The sequence below is a fragment of the Tubulanus polymorphus genome, chromosome 1, assembly GCF_964204645.1.
Source record: "Tubulanus polymorphus chromosome 1, tnTubPoly1.2, whole genome shotgun sequence".
NCBI classification, from domain to species: domain Eukaryota; kingdom Metazoa; phylum Nemertea; class Palaeonemertea; order Tubulaniformes; family Tubulanidae; genus Tubulanus; species Tubulanus polymorphus.
In genome coordinates this window covers 7,492,332-7,513,360 of record NC_134025.1, presented here as the reverse complement: position 1 = coordinate 7,513,360, position 21,029 = coordinate 7,492,332, and the positions used below count along the sequence as shown (strand labels likewise).

Here is a 21,029-nt window from a genome sequence, read left to right as displayed (position 1 = left end):
GTATTACATGCATCCCCTCCTTTTAAGTAATGGTTAATCAGAATGTATCTTATTCAAAATATCATTAATATCATGTTTTATTATAGATTTTGAAGTAATTAATTGCAATAGTTGTTTTAATATCAATCTGTTAGGGGGTAGCTCTAATACTGTCAGATGGTACGGTATTACATGCATCCCCTCCTTTTAAGTCATAAGTAATGGTTAATCAGAATGTATCTTATTCAAAATATCATTAATATCATGTTTTATTATAGATTTTGAAGTTATTAATTGCAATAGTTGTTTTAATATCAATCTGTTAGGGGGTAGCTCTAATACTGTCAGATGGTACGGTATTACATGCATCCCCTCCTTTTAAGTCATAAGTAATGGTTAATCACAATGTATCTTATTCAAAATATCATTAATATCATGTTTTATTTTGGATTATGAAGTTATTAATTGCCCTGGTTGTTTCAATATCAATCTATTAGGGGGTAGCTATAATACTGTCAGATGGTACGGTATTACATGCATCCCCTCCTTTTAAGTCATAAGTAATGGTTAATCAGAATGTATCTTATTCAAAATATCATTAATATCATGTTTTATTATAGATTTTGAAGTTATTAATTGCAATAGTTGTTTTAATATCAATCTGTTAGGGGGTAGCTCTAATACGGTCAGCTGATACGGTATTACATGCATCCCCTCCTTTAAAGTAATGGTTAATCAGAATGTATCTTATTCAAAATATCATTAATATCATGTTTTATTATAGATTTTGAAGTTATTAATTGCAATAGTTGTTTTAATATCAATCTGTTAGGGGGTAGCTCTAATACTGTCAGATGGTACGGTATTACATGCATCCCCTCCTTTTAAGTCATAAGTAATGGTTAATCAGAATGTATCTTATTCAAAATATCATTAATATCATGTTTTATTATAGATTTTGAAGTTATTAATTGCAATAGTTGTTTTAATATCAATCTGTTAGGGGGTAGCTCTAATACTGTCAGATGGTACGGTATTACATGCATCCCCTCCTTTTAAGTCATAAGTAATGGTTAATCAGAATGTATCTTATTCAAAATATCATTAATATCATGTTTTATTATAGATTTTGAAGTTATTAATTGCAATAGTTGTTTTAATATCAATCTGTTAGGGGGTAGCTCTAATACTGTCAGATGGTACGGTATTACATGCATCCCCTCCTTTTAAGTCATAAGTAATGGTTAATCAGAATGTATCTTATTCAAAATATCATTAATATCATGTTTTATTATAGATTTTGAAGTTATTAATTGCCCTGGTTGTTTTAATATCAATCTATTAGGGGGTAGCTATAATACTGTCAGATGGTACGGTATTACATGCATCCCCTCCTTTTAAGTCATAAGTAATGGTTAATCAGAATGTATCTTATTCAAAATATCATTAATATCATGTTTTATTATAGATTTTGAAGTTATTAATTGCAATAGTTGTTTTAATATCAATCTGTTAGGGGGTAGCTCTAATACGGTCAGCTGATACGGTATTACATGCATCCCCTCCTTTAAAGTAATGGTTAATCAGAATGTATCTTATTCAAAATATCATTAATATCATGTTTTATTATAGATTTTGAAGTTATTAATTGCAATAGTTGTTTTGATATCAATCTGTTAGGGGGTAGCTCTAATACTGTCAGATGGTACGGTATTACATGCATCCCCTCCTTTTAAGTCATAAGTAATGGTTAATCAGAATGTATCTTATTCAAAATATCATTAATATCATGTTTTATTATAGATTTTGAAGTTATTAATTGCAATAGTTGTTTTAATATCAATCTGTTAGGGGGTAGCTCTAATACTGTCAGATGGTACGGTATTACATGCATCCCCTCCTTTTAAGTCATAAGTAATGGTTAATCAGAATGTATCTTATTCAAAATATCATTAATATCATGTTTTATTATAGATTTTGAAGTTATTAATTGCAATAGTTGTTTTAATATCAATCTGTTAGGGGGTAGCTATAATACTGTCAGCTGGTACGGTATTACATGCATCCCCTCCTTTTAAGTCATAAGTAATGGTTAATCAGAATGTATCTTATTCAAAATATCATTAATATCATGTTTTATTATAGATTTTGAAGTTATTAATTGCAATAGTTGTTTTAATATCAATCTGTTAGGGGGTAGCTCTAATACTGTCAGATGGTACGGTATTACATGCATCCCCTCCTTTTAAGTCATAAGTAATGGTTAATCAGAATGTATCTTATTCAAAATATCATTAATATCATGTTTTATTATAGATTTTGAAGTTAATAATTGCAATAGTTGTTTTAATATCAATCTGTTAGGGGGTAGCTCTAATACTGTCAGATGGTACGGTATTACATGCATCCCCTCCTTTTAAGTCATAAGTAATGGTTAATCAGAATGTATCTTATTCAAAATATCAGTAATATCATGTTTTATTATAGATTTTGAAGTTATTAATTGCAATAGTTGTTTTAATATCAATCTGTTAGGGGGTAGCTCTAATACTGTCAGATGGTACGGTATTACATGCATCCCCTCCTTTTAAGTAATGGTTAATCAGAATGTATCTTATTCAAAATATCATTAATATCATGTTTTATTATAGATTTTGAAGTAATTAATTGCAATAGTTGTTTTAATATCAATCTGTTAGGGGGTAGCTCTAATACTGTCAGATGGTACGGTATTACATGCATCCCCTCCTTTTAAGTCATAAGTAATGGTTAATCAGAATGTATCTTATTCAAAATATCATTAATATCATGTTTTATTATAGATTTTGAAGTTATTAATTGCAATAGTTGTTTTAATATCAATCTGTTAGGGGGTAGCTCTAATACTGTCAGATGGTACGGTATTACATGCATCCCCTCCTTTTAAGTCATAAGTAATGGTTAATCAGAATGTATCTTATTCAAAATATCATTAATATCATGTTTTATTATAGATTTTGAAGTTATTAATTGCAATAGTTGTTTTAATATCAATCTGTTAGGGGGTAGCTCTAATACTGTCAGATGGTACGGTATTACATGCATCCCCTCCTTTTAAGTCATAAGTAATGGTTAATCACAATGTATCTTATTCAAAATATCATTAATATCATGTTTTATTTTGGATTATGAAGTTATTAATTGCCCTGGTTGTTTTAATATCAATCTATTAGGGGGTAGCTATAATACTGTCAGATGGTACGGTATTACATGCATCCCCTCCTTTTAAGTCATAAGTAATGGTTAATCAGAATGTATCTTATTCAAAATATCATTAATATCACGTTTTATTATAGATTTTGAAGTTATTAATTGCAATAGTTGTTTTAATATCAATCTGTTAGGGGGTAGCTCTAATACGGTCAGCTGATACGGTATTACATGCATCCCCTCCTTTAAAGTAATGGTTAATCAGAATGTATCTTATTCAAAATATCATTAATATCATGTTTTATTATAGATTTTGAAGTTATTAATTGCAATAGTTGTTTTAATATCAATCTGTTAGGGGGTAGCTCTAATACTGTCAGATGGTACGGTATTACATGCATCCCCTCCTTTTAAGTCATAAGTAATGGTTAATCAGAATGTATCTTATTCAAAATATCAGTAATATCATGTTTTATTATAGATTTTGAAGTTATTAATTGCAATAGTTGTTTTAATATCAATCTGTTAGGGGGTAGCTCTAATACTGTCAGATGGTACGGTATTACATGCATCCCCTCCTTTTAAGTAATGGTTAATCAGAATGTATCTTATTCAAAATATCATTAATATCATGTTTTATTATAGATTTTGAAGTTATTAATTGCAATAGTTGTTTTAATATCAATCTGTTAGGGGGTAGCTCTAATACTGTCAGATGGTACGGTATTACATGCATCCCCTCCTTTTAAGTCATAAGTAATGGTTAATCAGAATGTATCTTATTCAAAATATCATTAATATCATGTTTTATTATAGATTTTGAAGTTATTAATTGCAATAGTTGTTTTAATATCAATCTGTTAGGGGGTAGCTCTAATACTGTCAGATGGTACGGTATTACATGCATCCCCTCCTTTTAAGTCATAAGTAATGGTTAATCAGAATGTATCTTATTCAAAATATCATTAATATCATGTTTTATTATAGATTTTGAAGTTATTAATTGCAATAGTTGTTTTAATATCAATCTGTTAGGGGGTAGCTCTAATACTGTCAGATGGTACGGTATTACATGCATCCCCTCCTTTTAAGTAATGGTTAATCAGAATGTATCTTATTCAAAATATCATTAATATCATGTTTTATTATAAATTTTGAAGTTATTAATTGCAATAGTTGTTTTAATATCAATCTGTTAGGGGGTAGCTCTAATACTGTCAGATGGTACGGTATTACATGCATCCCCTCCTTTTAAGTCATAAGTAATGGTTAATCAGAATGTATCTTATTCAAAATATCATTAATATCATGTTTTATTATAGATTTTGAAGTTATTAATTGCAATAGTTGTTTTAATATCAATCTGTTAGGGGGTAGCTCTAATACTGTCAGATGGTACGGTATTACATGCATCCCCTCCTTTTAAGTCATAAGTAATGGTTAATCAGAATGTATCTTATTCAAAATATCATTAATATCATGTTTTATTATAGATTTTGAAGTTATTAATTGCAATAGTTGTTTTAATATCAATCTGTTAGGGGGTAGCTCTAATACTGTCAGATGGTACGGTATTACATGCATCCCCTCCTTTTAAGTCATAAGTAATGGTTAATCAGAATGTATCTTATTCAAAATATCATTAATATCATGTTTTATTATAGATTTTGAAGTTATTAATTGCAATATAGTTGTTTTAATATCAATCTATTAGGGGGTAGCTCAAATACTGTCAGCTGGTACGGTATTACATGCATCCCCTCCTTTTAAGTCATAAGTAATGGTTAATCAGAATGTATCTTATTCAAAATATCATTAATATCATGTTTTATTATAGATTTTGAAGTTATTAATTGCAATAGTTGTTTTAATATCAATCTGTTAGGGGGTAGCTCTAATACTGTCAGATGGTACGGTATTACATGCATCCCCTCCTTTTAAGTCATAAGTAATGGTTAATCAGAATGTATCTTATTCAAAATATCATTAATATCATGTTTTATAGATACTAGTAGATACTATCATTTATGTTATCATGTTTATATGCGTTATTCTTATGTTTTACTGGAAATGTAAATATCGTTAAATATTGAAAATAAAATATATTTTAGTATTTGAAAAAACGGAATTGTCTGATTACTTTTTAAATTTACGGTTTTGATGCTTATAAAATGCAACTGCCGAAGCATTCATTACTGAATGCATTGTTACGTAGTATTTTTTTCATTGCGAGTGATTTTATTCAAAAACAAACAATAAATAATTGGTAATTGTTTGATGAATCAAAGCATCAATAAATTGAATTGAATTGGTACAAAAGAAGGGGATGCCTCTAGTACGGGGATGGCTTTTACTCGTTTGCGGTAAACAAGCAGTGGAATCCCACGCGCATGCGCAATCAGGGGGTGCCTGTAATGAGTGGGATACCACTTGTACTGTGACACCGGACCTGGTACCAGTTTCTGTCCACACACACTTATTTAGACCGGTCCAAAATTTGGTCCGGACCTGGTTCGCTTTTTTACACCATGCCAAATTAGACCGGTCTAAACTAGACCGGTCTAATTTGGAACGGTATTTTTGCCCGTGTGAACACTTAAAATTTAGGCCGGTTTAAATTTCGTCGTGTGAACGCGCCTTATAGTTAAGATAATAGAATATGAACAAATTAAAGTAATTATTTTGTCTTGATTATTTGTTACTGAGCATTTTCTTAAAAGATATTAAGAACAGATTGAGGAAATGCATAATGGATTTTCTTGATATTTGGTTTATACTTGTTTATACCCCTAGAGGCATCTGCAGTTATACCCGAACTGTATTGATAGCAATGGGTGTTATAAATGTTATGAAAATGAATTAACGATAATATCAAATTTGATAATTATGAGGAATAAAGAAGATACATTTGAAAGCTTTTCAGCAACAATCTACATGTAAGGCTGGGGCAGGTGATCATAATATTAACATCTGTATCAGCTTTCTCTTTTAGTGTTAAATTATGAGTTATTCCAAAACAAATTTATGTAGTTGTGAAACCTGAACTATACCATAATTCCAGTTATTGGTATGAACCAATTTTACCTATGCATTCCAAAAGCTAATACCATCACCATTATTGATGTATCAACACATACTATGACAAAACTGAAATTGCCTTCGAACTCTTGATTTAGAAATGAATCAGATAAACTGGCAATTAATTGCATATTTGGAGACGTGGAGACGTTAAGTCTATGTGGTATTAATGTGTAATATTCGTGATCCTTAATAGTTTTTCTTTTCATTTCAGCTGAATCAATTGTTATTGATGTTGTCAACAGAAAAGATGAGTCTGGCCACGCTTATGAGGCGGCTTCCCTTCTACAAAGGAGATTAAAAAGGTGCGTGGAGCGTTTATCGTCTCATAAGCACGGGGAGCCAAATCCACCAACACCGTTGGCTCCCCCGCGGGTGGTGGACCCTGCTTCTGCGGTGCAGGTGGTTGCGGTCACCGTATCTTCGGATACGGAGGTCGGGCCACCTGTTATCGTGAAGCAGGAGGTCGCCCCTGCCGTGGTTGCCCCGACAGAGGCGCCACAGGTCCAGACTCCTGCACCGCGCAGGTCGCCCCGCAAAAATAAGAAAGATGTGAATTATACGGAAGGTTCGGGGCGGCCTAACAAAAAAAGAACACCAAAACGTGCGGCTCCTCCACCACAACCAAATTTTGAGGAGTCCAGTGATGAGGAGTCCTCAGCGGCTCCTGGAGCTCCACAACCAGGGCCCCCACCACCACCACAACCACCTGTGTGCGTGCATCCTACAAGAAAAAGAAAAAGAACTAATAATAATGATATGCCCGCCCAGGCTGGAACATCGGGCGCTCCAGTGGGGGTACCACCCGCCCCCGCTGTAGAGCTTGTTGCACGCGGCCCTGGTTGGTCTCGAAACATCCGCATAAAAGATCCTGTGCAATTGCTCCGCGATGTTGAAGGGGCCTTTGATGGAAATTATACATTTATACGAAATAAAAGAGCAAGAAGAAATTAAAGATCCATCCCCCTTCACTCGCCATCACTCCGGGCAACAACATCAGCCCATGCACGTCTGCAGATCGGCACTCCTTTCATCATTCATTATTATTATCGCTCAAGTGAGTTTTAAGAACTCATTCATTTCGTTTCATTTCATTTCTTCGTCGGTCTGCAGTTGGCGCGGTGCCACAAAATATCTTTCAACCCCCTTGCATTAGGAACCAGTGGGCGTGCAGTCCTGCATTTCAATTTTATTTAAAAAAAAATAAAAAATATAAAACCAGATGCTACCGGTTTTATAGGGAGTTTTACGGTTCTCCTGAAAAAATTATAAAAACTAAAAATAAAAAAAGAAACCATCAATTCATTTCATCCCTTTATTTATTTTATTGGGCAAATTAAAATTTGTTCCATCATATCATCCATACTTATTTAAAATCATTTTAATTAATTTTTGTTTTACTGTACGTCCCGCTGTGTTCCTACCAAACCCTCCCACACCATTCCTGCATTAAAATTGACTCATGCAGTTCCATTCCTGCATTTGAACTGACTCATACAGTTCCATTCTTATATTCGAACTGACTCATACAGTTCCACTCCTGCATTCAAAATGAATCGTGCAGTTCCACTCCTGCATCCTCAAACTGACTCATGCAGTTCCATTCCTGCATTAGAACTGACTCATGCAGTTCCATTCCTGCATTCAAAATGACTCCTGCAGTTCCATTCCTGCATTCGAACTGACTCATGCAGTTCCATTCTTGCGTTCCATTTTGCAGCAGCATTCAGCCTCAGTATCCATCTTTACCATCTGTATCCATCCTTGCCATTTTTCAGTGGCAGTACTCGTGGTAATTAATCACCGATTCAATTGCTGTAATCATTATGGCCTGTTGAAAAGTCCTCTAGGACACGCTGGAAAGTGCCATCTCTGCCATAATTTTTCTGTGAAGTTTGAAAAAAAATTTGAAAGAATTCTGACTTAGAATCATTCAGTGTCTCTTCCATGGATTTTTCAAATCAAAAGGATTGCTTTGATTCACATAATGTGATTCTTTTTGATACTTTAAACACGGAGAAGGAACAGCTATGTTTTACACATAATGCGATTTCTTATTAAATACATTGAAATACATTTTTCAATGTGTTCAATGTTATCCCACCCCTGATACCTGACAATGGTGTCAAGTTTAAAATCGTTGTTCATTGTTATTAAAATACTTGTTTTTCTTATTACAGAATTAAAGATTTATTTGATTTATCGCATTCCTGGAACTAAGAGAACTCTCATGTGTTGCTGGAACTTCATGCGTTGCTGAAACTTGGGAGAACTCTAATGCGTCGCTAGAACTTGAATTACTCTAATGCGTTGCTGGAACTTCGAGAACTGTAATGCGTTGCTGGAACTTGGTGAACTCTTAACGTGTTGCTGGAACTTCGAGAACTCTAATGCGTTGCTGAAACATGGGAGAACTCTAATGCGTTGCTGAAACTTGGGAGAACTCTAATGCGTTACTGGAACTTGGATTACTCTAATGCGTTGCTCGAACTTGGACAACTCTTAATGCGTTGCTGGAACTTGGACAACTCTTCTGCGTGTTAAGACTTTGAGAATTCTTGTGTGTGCAACTGACCGTGTGTATGAACATATGTGTTCAATTTGAGATTTATTTTGATTTATTTATTTATTTTGATTTAAATAAAACAAGTTAGAATATCTTTGATCGTTTCTAAAGAATTGTTGATGTTGTTTTGAAGTCAAACTGAAATGCAGCAGTCGGTTCCGTAGTGTGTTTGAATATCGACATGACATGATGACAGACCTTGATTTCTTACGTGTTGACTTCTGTCGGTGTTGGTTAATTACAATGCATTTTAACTCATTTGTTTTTGTAAATACCATATTTATTTCTATGAAATGACATGATCGATTCGTAGAGGAGCTGTATTCTCAACTTGGTGTAGAATAGTAAAACGAGGTGGAAAGTACTTACGTAACCAGTTTATCTTGTCTTTTATTTGTTACATTGATGAATTATATTGATTTTGTGGTGCTTAATTGATTTAAAGGGCCTGTGATTGGTGTTTGATAATTGGTTGACCTTTGTTTACATGTAAATACATATACTATTAATCACAACAACTAAAACCTATTCGTGGTTTAGTTGTTCACTACAAATTGTTTTTGTTATTTTTCTGTGATCTACAGTTGACTCAGCTCTTGGCTCTTTAAATCGAATCACACTATTCAATTATAGTATCGACTCGGACTCAGACACTTTCAAACTCAATCTATTGTCTGTACAATCACCTGTACTCACTTGTTTTAATTGATTTTAGTTAGAACTCGGTCTACTCATGCACATTTAAACTTGATAGTCCCTGAGCTTATATTTTCCAGTTTATTGATACATTAGGTGTGATCCGTATAATACAAAAAAATGAATATTATAAGAATTCCCGAAACCCGGTGGTATGAAATAGAAAGGATTCGAACCCTACGCGCGTGACAAGATGATAAAATTACAAATCTATTTAAAAGGGTTAAAATAGTCAAACCTCGTTACAATAATTCCAGTCGAGCTTCAGTATAACAAGGCTTTGAGTTTGATTCACCCAGCGCTGGGATCGGTTGCATAGGCAGGCTTGAGACCAGTCGCGGAAGACCACGTTAGTACCCAATCTAACCACTTAAGACCATTCAAGATTAAGACCACTTTTGGACTTAAGGTTATTGGTGAAGGCTTTGATTTTGAACATCGGGTCGATTGATCAATTTATTCATTACCAACTATTTCGGTCATAGTGTAATCTGGCCGCTGTACGCACTGCCATTGATCTGTTTTTAGAAAGAACGTGACTTAAAAACGTTCACCAGTGTAAAACATTTTGATTTTTCAATAACACCAAAAATTCATAAAGACTAGTCTTTATGAATTTTTGATAACACCAAGACCAGCGAGAAACTTGTTGGAATGTTCTGAAGTTTTCATTCATATGAGATATGATAAACGGAATCTGCTTGTCTTTGAGTGAATTTCCAATTTCTTCTGTGACAGGTTTTCGTCAAATCTGCGAAATGGTGTTTTATATTATATTATGTATTACATGAACGATATTTGTATACTGTACTTTGTACAAAGTTACAATAAACGAAATGAAATGAAATGAAATGAATGAGAGCTAAAAAGTAAAACATTTTTTCCAAATCCAGCCAATATTTTTTGGTTTTTCTCTAGTATATGGCTAATTATATTTTCGCCGTTTGATGGCAATTTTTGATTGGTAGTTGGAATATGGAGAAACGGGGGATTTTTACCATGACAAATTGACAATCAATGGCGAATTTTTGGATTGGAAAAAGTAAACGATTTTTTTTAAAAGCTAACCATACTTCAGAAATGCAGGCTTCAGAAATACAGTAAATTGTTGCCAGCGATAATTATCAGAACTCGCGCGCCCGTCGTTACGGCTGTCTCGAAAGTTTGTAATGTTTCTGCTGCGACCTCGTGACGAAAAGTCTTTGGCACAAAAATTTATACTGTTCGTTCTATTCGTTGTAAAAATGCCGATGTTAAAACCGTCGGGAATCTCGTTAAAACCGATGGGAATTAAAGGAAATAACGACTTTGTTTTAACTGGAACACGGAAATTTCTTCGTTCGAAACTCAGTATTTCGTTGACGATCTCGTTGTAAACTATAAGTAACGAGGTTCTTGAGGTTTTATTGTATGTAAACCCGTAACCACCGAGCCGCGGCCGGAACATCCGCCAAAAAAGATTATAAATAGTAGAACCGGCTGCTCCCGATACAAAAATAAGTAGGCCTACAGTCATGCAATAAAGTTGTGGCGGTGAAATCCGGGTGAAGGCGATTAAAATTAGCGCCAAAATGGGGGGAACCGGAATTTAGTGCGTCCGCGACACCGGCTCCGATCATCTAGGGCAATCTTAAGACCTGCTGCATATGGCGTCACAAGCCCCGAGGCTTGTCACGCCATATTGGGGCCTGACACGCCATGTGGTAAACATAAAATGAAAATCAAATCCTATGCAGGAGATGAAACGTCGACTACGTCTCGCGGGATTTTTCTTCCGAAGTTGAAATATTCGATTGGATATTTATTTGTCATAGATGATTTACAACGTACTATATATACATAATAAGAACTACATATTACATCGCATATATGAAAATGATTTGATTCAGAAGATTACTTTTAATCAATAACTTATAACGAGTAATGTTTGAATCAAACTTTATTTGATATGAATTTCTTATTTTGTAAGAATCTGATGGAACAGGAAAATACCAGGGTAAGGTAAAACTTAACATATCTATTTACGGAATGTATTGATAGATTGAAAACATTTTACACTTAAAACACAATTAAAAACTTATCTTATCCTACTTCACTGGCATACATATTTACAAAATGAGTTTTACAGAATAGAAATTGATCGTTGTTTGTTAATCTAATGCAGTGTACACACTTTATTTTGAAACACAATTTAAACAATCACATATTTCGCCAGCATATGAAAAATACAAAAACATTACATATCTACTGAATGAGTTTTACAGAATAAAAATTTCAATGAACTATCTTACATTTCAATGAATCATTCATCTATTTCACATGATTTGTTGATCAATTAGTCTTAGAAGAACATAGATAATGTTAGAAAAACATATATGGTGAGCCAGGCTCCAATCTAGTGTGATCTGCAGTCAATATGGCTCCTAAAATCACTAAGCCTTCTACATGGCGTGTCAGGCCCCAAATGGTCTGCAGAAAAGCTTCAATTGAAACATGGCGTGAGAGGACCCGATCGGTTTTCCTACAAACAAATGAATAATTGTCGCTAATTCTCTTAAATGTTCAAAGATTAATCATACTATATGGTTTGTCAATCATTTAGTCTTAGAAAAAAGCAAATACTGTTACAAAAAACTCCTAAAATCACGTTGTCTTCTACATGGCGTGTCAGGCCCCAAATGTTCTGCAGCCAATATGGCGTGAGAGGACCCGATCGGTTTTCTATGGAAGCAATTAATTGTCACTAATTATTAGTTTCAATTAGTTATATATTATTCATGATTTGACAATCACAAAGTGTTAGAAAACAAAACAAATACTGCTAGAAAAACCGCGATTTGTCTTCTATGGCGTGTCAAGCCCCGAATGTTCTGCAGCCAATATGGCGTGTCAGGCCCCAAATGGTCTGCAGAATAGCTTCAATTGAGACATGGCGTGAGAGGACCCGAACGGTTTTCCGTACAAACAAATGAATAATTGTCATTAATTGTGTTAAATGTTCAAAGATTTATCATTCTACATGGTTTGTCAATCATTTAGAATTAGAAAAAAGACAAATATTGTTTCAAAAAGCTCCTAAAATCACGCTGTCTTCTACATGGCGTGTCAGGCCCCAGATGTTCTGCAGCCAATATGGCGTGTCAGGCCCCGAACGGTCTGCAGAATAGCTTCAATTGATGAATAATTGTCACTAATTATCATAAATATTCAAAGATTTATCATTCTACATGGTTTGTCAATCCTTTAGACTTAGAAAAAAAGACAAATATTGTTTCAAAAAGCTCCTAAAATCACGCTGTCTCCTACATGGCGTGTCAGGCCCCAGATGTTCTGCAGCCAATATGGCGTGTCAGGCCCCGAACGGTCTGCAGAATAGCTTCAATTGATGAATAATTGTCACTAATTATCAAAAATATTCAAAGATTTATCATTCTACATGGTTTGTCAATCCTTTAGACTTAGAAAAAAGACAAATATTGTTTCAAAAAGCTCCTAAAATCACGCTGTCTCCTACATGGCGTGTCAGGCCCCAGATGTTCTGCAGCCAATATGGCGTGTCAGGCCCCGAACGGTCTGCAGAATAGCTTCAATTGATGCATAATTTTCATAAATATTCAAAGATTGATCATTATACATGGTTTGTCAATCATTTAGACTTAGAAAAGAAGGCAAATATTGTTTCAAAAAGCTCCTAAAATCACGCTGTCTTCTACATGGCGTGTCAGGCCCCAAAGTGTTCTGCCGCCAATATGGCGTGAGAGGACCCGATCAGTTTTCTATGAAAGCAACTAATTGCCACTAATTATATCTTTAGTTTCAATTATTTATATATATTGTTCATAATCATAAAGTCTTATAAAACAAAACAAATACTGCTAGAAAAATCGCGATTTGTCTTCTATGCGTGTCAGGCCCCAAATGTTCAGCAGCCAATATGGCGTATCGAGCCCTAAATGGTCTGCAGAATAACTTCAATTTTCATGGCGTGAGAGGACCTGATTGGATTTCCGTAGAAATAAATGAATAATTGTGACTGATTATCTTAAATTTCAATCAGTAGTACAACAATAATTAAGTCTTAGAAAGTTTATAAATCGTTGTTTTTATTTTGTTCATATGTAAAAATATACAAAAATCGCTTTGGGTAAATGTAGCTGATGATCGTCTCGCACCATAACGGAAACCTGCAAAAAACATATTCGAAGAATTTTACATAAAAATCTTAAGTAAAAAAGGGATATAATTTTCTTTCAAAGTGGTTGCACTGAACGGAATACTTCAAAATAACGTATAAGTACCGGTACTGTGTATACGTTTAGACAATAAGTTAAGAAAAAATAGAAATTCATTACACATTGACATACCGGTACTTGAAATTATATCATTCAGGTTTTACACGTCGTATCGGACTTAAAAACGTGGTCTGTTGGACGCGAACATATATCTTCGTTCCGCGTGAATTATATATAGTCTGCATTTTACTCGGGGCTTGTGACGCCATGTCAGATATGGCGTAACAAGCCCCGGGGCTTGTGACGCCATGTTCTGCTGATTCTTAAGATTGACTTCACTCGCTCCGATTGCAAGGTCGTTGACTTTATTTCTTTACGTAAGAATCTCCGTATTTTTCCATTTTCCTTAAAATATAGCTATTTGACTAGTTTTATTGGTTGAATCTTAAATAACTGCTAAACTTAATTGTGAAACGTCATTTTGAGACTAACTGGGTGTGTTTTCTGTCTGATATTTGTTATGATATCTTAAAAAGGCTGTTCGTTTCTGGAATGGTTGTGCTATTTATCAAAAGAAAACATCTACTTGTCGGTGATATCATATTAGGTAAATGGGTTGTTTCTATCATTTCAGTCTGTTGAACGCGATGGGAGTGTTGCAGTTGTTAAAGAAGTATTACGTTACTGTTATCACTATTCCTAGCCTGGTGTTGATTCATTACGGCTGGTACCAAATTCAATACAACGAGACACTAGTAAGAAAGGAGGACAGAAAACTTTCCATATTTGGTCTCAATCTTGACAAGGAAAAATTCTGTTCAGCCGATCAGGAAGAATAGCAGCCGATTTGGCTATTCTAAAGATGGGATTGCTGAAAAATGCGGTGTTATTTGCCCAACAGCATAAAATCCTGTCATTTTGTTTGATAATGGGTGCTTCATACTTAGCCACGTTTCCATTGGTTGAATCTATAGAATTGAGTGTACAAGAACGTTTAGCATCCAAAATATCAGATGTAAAAGATGTAAGTATCAAAGAGATAGGCCTGTTACACTTCCTTTGACTCTATGATAATAGCTGGTAGATGATTAGTACATGACACCTCAGACAATCTAAGGTGACCTCTATAAAACTGAGAGAAATCATACTTAAGAATTTAGACACAGCACCTTTGAAAAAAAAAACGATTTATTGATTCAGATCAATATATGTAGGTCATGCTTATACCGGTATTTGTCTTGTAATATTGAATTTACTGTACATATTTCAGAAATAATCAGTCAGCACATGACTGAAAATGCAATTCAAACAGTGGATTATGAGAAATAAGATTTTAGCAGTTGTTATAGCATTTGGTGGCATACATTTAACTACGTATGGACTTCAGAAATTTGCTAAAACAAGTGTTACCTCATCAGCTTCTGATCAACAACGCAATGTGAAATAGACCAAACTGAATCGGAGCCAATAAAAAATTGTAAGTTACAATAAAAAGTAATCAATAAACAAGTTATCAATACTATATTTGAATTAAATACTTTTGTTGAAGCAATAAAATTGAATCATTAGAGATAGTATTCATGTTTTAATCTTACAGATGAGTGCTATGTCTCCGGGTGGGCGAGTGTGTATGAAACAACAATCTATTGTTACCTATAAACACATTTCTGACGAGGATGTACTCACTAGTCTGTGTACTCTGAGACAGATTGTGCAGTCGTGTTACGGACCAAGGAGCAAACTTAAAATCATACACAATCAGTCATTAGGACATTTGACGATTACTTCAACATCTGGGAGACTTTTAAACTGTTTATCAATTTCGAAACCTTACCTGAAATTCGTTGTCACGTCCGTTGCTGGTCATTTAGAAAAATACAAAGATGGCGGATTGTACACACTGTTACTAACTCTAAGTCTAATTGAAAATGGTATTAAAACCGGACTAAAACTTCCGCTTGTTTCTGAATTGTTTGCGTACTTCGGCCACGAAACTTTATCACTCATCGAAGAAGTGAAGATTGCTGGTATGGAAAATGATTTATCATTGAAAGCAATGTTGCGACTAGTGAACGGAATAGTACGACCTAAACATGCATGTTACGTTAAACAAACTAATCTTGACTTTCTGTGTAAACTGCTGCTCGAGAGCTTTCTCAATTCAGTTCCTTCACAGGAAGATCAAAACAGTAGTTTCAATGAGGTTCTGAAACTCGGTGTAGAAGGATTGGACGTGACTGAATCACGATTATGGACGGGAGTTCTTCTGCCTTTTGTACATAGCGTAATCAGTGACTCCTGCCATTTTACAAAACCATTGAAAGTGGTTGTGCTAGTCACGTCGTTATCAGGGGATTCTAATGAGTTCATCCATGCCAAATATGAGTTAAGGAATCTACAGACTACTGCTGTAAATGATGTTGTCATACAGTTGTGGATGGAGGTATGCCAGCAGTTGGTGAATGATGGTGTCAGTGTGGTATTTTGTCAAAAAGTTGTTCATCCAATCTTACAGCAGTTCCTTCATGAGAATAGTGTACATGTTATTGATAGGCTTGGAAGTGCGGCAATGAAATCAGTTACACATTTGACAGGTAATGTTCAATAGTCAATCAATTTATCAGCTGGTACACAGTTTATGATCCATAGTATTCTTGAATATTTGTAGGTTGTGCACCAGTCATATCATTGAAGGAACAGAGTTTGAGTGAATGCTATGGCAAGTTGGATGGTATCGACGTGGTAACTGTCAATAAAAAGAAGTTCTATCACCTAAAAAATGACCGCAATTCAGCCACGAAAACTCTCATTCTTTGCAATTGGTCTGAACAAGCATTAGAGGAACTGAAGGTACACATCATTCGATATATCAAAGTGTGTTGTGTGATATTGTTAAATGCTCTTATCCGAAATTTTTTTTAATTTTCAGTATGTCAGCAATGTAGTTCAACACGTGCTTCAGATGAGTATCTTCCATCCAGATATATTACCAGGCGGTGGCTGCTTTGAAACTTTGATCACTACGAAACTTCACAGTAAGGTAACAACAACATACCTCCATTGATACTCCTCATTCTAAATCAATTGCACCTAATCTAATCTATCAACAATTAATTGTGTTGCAGATATTTTCCAATAGAAAAAGCCTTGCTGCGAAGTTTGGATGTTCTGACAGTCAACTGTTGACTTCGTTACGATATTTTAAGCGGGGATTTATGGATACAATACCAGGACATGGTGACAAAACCATATTAGAACATTGGCGGGATAATCACTACCATCATTGCTGGTTGGATGATGAAGCGAAATGTCAGTGCGGTGCAGTAGCCAGAACTGACACGGAAAACTTTAAAAATTTGTGTGAAATTGACAAATTCGGCTATGTAGACTCCCTCTTTGACAAAAAAGTATTAGGAAGTGATGTTGAAATTTGTGATTTAGCTGTAGCGAAAGTTAGTAGTCTGCGACTCATTTTTAATACAGCAAGTACTATGTTAAAAATAGGATGTATGATTCAAGATTTGAATTAATCAGCTTCCTTCTAATCCCATTTGTGATCGTTTGTTCGTTCTAATGGCTGATTTTAATACATTGATTTTTGATTGCGTATGTGAGTAGGAATCGATTGAAATCAATTTGCTGTGTGAATTATATTATTGTGTGATGGTTTTGAATAAATCAATTTACATGTATTCTAGTTTGATGCGCGTTACCATTTCATGACATGGATTTATCATTATCATGTGGATTCATGAGGAAAACAAAATTCTCTAAGAGTAGAAGGCGATGCTAGTGGCGAAAAAGGAGGGTGATGGCCATATCTCGTATAAGATCAGCAATACAACTGAATTGAACTCCCAAGATAAAAAGACCTTTGCCGTGTCAGACCAACAAACTAAATAAAATCAAAATTAGCAAATATTTAAGTATACATATATTGTATTTTTCTTTGATAATATATTAAATTGATATAATCTAATAAAAACACATCAGCTTTTTAACCATATTGTCCATAAATGACAGGAACAGTAAACCTTGCCTTACTCGGACATGGCAAACCCATACAAAAATGAAATCATTAATCAGTGTGAGTTCGCTTACCTCGGTTTGACTGATTTCGCCAGTCGGAGTTGGGCAAGGTTTACTGTATTACATTCTTGCAGAAGCTCTGTTGGGAGGTGTTCTTAGTCTCGTATACTTAGGTATATACAACTCAACAAATGAAATACTTAAATTATAAAATTCAGTGTCTAGATATGCATAGCGACCAGTAATCCATGTTCTGATGTAATCTTTGAAATTGATTGATCTGGATTATCAATGAAGGTTTCTTTTCAAAATACAGATACCGGGTATCCTTAAAATGCTATGCATCATATAATACATGATGAAATAATTAATTCTGATTGTTTGCAAAATCTTAGTAGTACATCACAGATGTTTATTACCACTGACATTATTGACGAAATGGAATGCCAAACAAATGCAGTTGATTAATATTACAGTACACTACAAATATCTTCGATCTCAGAAAGTCAGATCATATATTCTTTACAAATACATGTACCTTTTTATTTTTGTTAACAAAGAAATTTTCAAGCAATTAAACTCTGAATGCATTGGTGTAATACAAAAATTGTGTAAGTATTTCAATCATTATTATATATTTTCATGCAGCACCAAACAATAGATAAAAGTAATTACGGGATACAAAAATTCCTCGAGTATCAGATTACCAGTATCTTATCGGAATAATGATAATTTTTCATTCAGCCATTCTTCTGTAAATTCTTCTACACTTCGCAGTTCGAAAACCTAAAGACAAGGAGTTACCGGTAACTCAAGATTTGGATAAAAATGTTCAAAAACTATTCAAGATACTAGCGATTGAAAATAGTTACCTTGGACAGTCCAAGCTCTTTGACAACCTCCAATTTACTACCTGCATACATCATCTGAAGTTCTGGTTTTGTCCCTGAAATACATGAATGGAGTATATAGGTTCATAAACCAGTACCACTGTATTTGTTTACAACAAGAAAAATTAAAATTCTTATGCGGTCTCCACAGTGCTACTGTGGCAATCAAGGAAACCAAGGCAAGGATCCGCCAGGTTCACTAGTAGATAGTTGGTTGTCCGCCTTCGATTTCTTCTACATTTCAATTAGATCTAAATGAACTTTTCTCCTAAATGAATTGATTATTTATGAAGACTATACCGATATGCGAGTAGAATGAAAGTATTGTATATTTGGTGGATGCTGTGATAATATATGGGTTTGGAGTCTAAAAATCCAGTTCAAAGTTCATTGAAAATGCACTAATTCTGACAAGAGACAACTGTCCTAATTTTCAGCACGCCAACTAGTGGGATTGCTGTTTATGCAGGTTCCTCATTAAATCAATTTAACAAAAATCAACTTTACCTGATGGGCTGATGAATATAAAGCATAACGGGTAAGATATCCTTCCATCGTCATGGTTTTTAACATAACTATATACAACATATCGCGGTAAATGGGATGGTAACTCTTCAACGAGGTCTTCTATAGTTTTATCCTAAAAAATAATTGAACATACAATAAACAATCCTGACAATTTCCAGAATGATCGAAAACAGGATTATTGGTAAGCTACCTCATATTCTTCATCCAAAACTACAAGTAGTTTTTCTGGAATAATCTTCACTGAAATTGAATAAATAGGTTGTAAAATAATTGTGCCATCGTTTTAGTTTCCTTGGATATCTAGACACGAAAAAATGTCAAATTTGGCAAATTAAACAGCAATGATTAAGTTTCTTAATTTCAATTATGCATTTCATAAATTTAATGATTATAAGTAATAATTTTTTTCAATCCATTCTACATTGGGTCAAATCTAATTCATTGATTAAACTACTTACAAATAAGAGCAGCAGTATTTTTCTGTTTTCTAAATCTAAACCTTTTCAGAGTTTTTTTGAGATCTTCATCCACCTCACATATAGTAACTTGTGCGCACTGAAAAAATTAAATCAACAACATTACTAGGGGTCCTGGTAGTCTGAATACCAGGCTTTGTTATGGTCCCCTACAACGAGGAACAACGGCTAGATATTAGACTAGAGTCCTGAGACACCATGCCCACTTCTAAAATGGTGAAAAATGCTCAAAAATCTGATTTCAATTTGAATATTCAAAGTCCCATGATGAACAGAAACTAATGACCTTGAAACTCCCCACAATTAAAGTACATGTCATGAACTACAACTTAGCTATCGAAATGAGGTAACAAAATACACACTCCCTGTGATAATGGGAACAATATACTGGGTAATCCAAATTCCATAAGACAAACCATTGTTACCCTCAGAATGCACCAAGACGAAATAAGCAGCAAGACAACCCAAACACATTGCATGGTATTTCTGGATAGTGTACTGTCATATACAGAGTATATTTTCAGATTACTAAACTCCACAAGAAGTTGTCACAGAAAGAGCTGGTCATCCAGGTTATATCTTGAATCAATGACACGGACTGGTAACCATGAAACATGTACGACTAATACTGCCAAGTGACGCCATTCAAGCAAAGAATGTATACAATAGGTCTATTGAATAGCAAATCCATCATAATACATGTAACAACCATCAGCATTAAGAAACTAGAGGCCTAAGAAAGATCTCACAGGATGGCGCACTTGAATCTGTTTGATCCAATTTTTCTTGTGATGGTAGGCACTAAAAAGGCTTAGAGGGATACATATTCATACCAAGACAAATTTATTTCCCAAGCAAATTCATGTGCAGAAGAGCAGATTTTGCCGAATAACAAATAATGACCATCTTAATTGCAACCGGGCCAACTTTAAGAATGCCAATACACTTGCGTAGTAGGCATAATCAATGCCATAAACCAAATATCAAGATCGTGTCAAAAACATCATTCGTTCTTGACGAAAAGTGAAATCAATACACCGGTAGCCTACTTGGGACAAAACTTTGTGTTGCCCAAGTGGCCTAAAAATCGTACCCACCCAGGTAGAAGATTTGTAGATACCCTTTCAATATTGTAAGATTGAATTGAATTTGTGGGATACAATTTTCGTTTCATTCAGGAAAGTTTTAGAAGAAATGCCCTACGAATTCTCAAAAACGACAGCTATATAATCCTTTAACATATTTCAAGGAATCAATGCGATGGCTCCCATAGCACTGAAGATGAGTTGGATAATAATTACAGAAGAACATTTACCATTTTTCTCCCCGATTTAGATTTATAAGCGGATGCTTCAGATTTATTACA

General features: G+C 34.4%; 2 protein-coding genes and 2 long non-coding RNA genes across 5 annotated transcripts; 3 read left to right on the top strand and 1 right to left on the bottom strand.

Moving 5' to 3' along the window:
* The first annotated feature begins 5,542 nt into the window (after window positions 1-5,542).
* Window positions 5,543-9,121, top strand: LOC141914962 (uncharacterized). The gene is made up of 3 exons (XR_012620904.1): window positions 5,543-5,841; window positions 6,461-6,551; window positions 8,427-9,121. It is a non-coding gene; the product is annotated as an uncharacterized LOC141914962 (long non-coding RNA).
* Window positions 9,122-14,081: 4,960 nt separating this feature from the next.
* Window positions 14,082-14,764, top strand: LOC141903936 (uncharacterized). Its single transcript, XR_012619113.1, has 2 exons — window positions 14,082-14,117; window positions 14,375-14,764. It is a non-coding gene; the product is annotated as an uncharacterized LOC141903936 (long non-coding RNA).
* Window positions 14,765-15,075: 311 nt separating this feature from the next.
* LOC141903928 (molecular chaperone MKKS-like) lies at window positions 15,076-17,401 on the top strand. 2 transcript variants are annotated; one of them, XM_074792319.1, is made up of 5 exons: window positions 15,076-15,217; window positions 15,338-16,334; window positions 16,409-16,590; window positions 16,670-16,780; window positions 16,866-17,401. In XM_074792319.1, the coding sequence occupies exons 2-5, from the start codon at window positions 15,338-15,340 to the stop codon at window positions 17,268-17,270; spliced, it is 1,695 nt and encodes a 564-aa protein (XP_074648420.1). In that variant the 5' UTR covers window positions 15,076-15,217; the 3' UTR covers window positions 17,271-17,401. The 2 variants fall into 2 exon arrangements, with proteins under 2 accessions (XP_074648420.1, XP_074648429.1); XM_074792328.1 differs by having other exon boundaries at window positions 16,670-16,775; window positions 16,866-17,030.
* Window positions 17,402-17,688: 287 nt separating this feature from the next.
* Window positions 17,689-21,029, bottom strand: LOC141907889 (glia maturation factor beta-like). The gene is made up of 6 exons (XM_074797648.1): window positions 20,979-21,029; window positions 19,646-19,742; window positions 19,378-19,427; window positions 19,167-19,299; window positions 18,642-18,715; window positions 17,689-18,555 (listed from the first exon to the last, which is right to left on the bottom strand). The coding sequence occupies exons 1-6, from the start codon at window positions 20,979-20,981 to the stop codon at window positions 18,484-18,486; spliced, it is 429 nt and encodes a 142-aa protein (XP_074653749.1). The 5' UTR covers window positions 20,982-21,029; the 3' UTR covers window positions 17,689-18,483.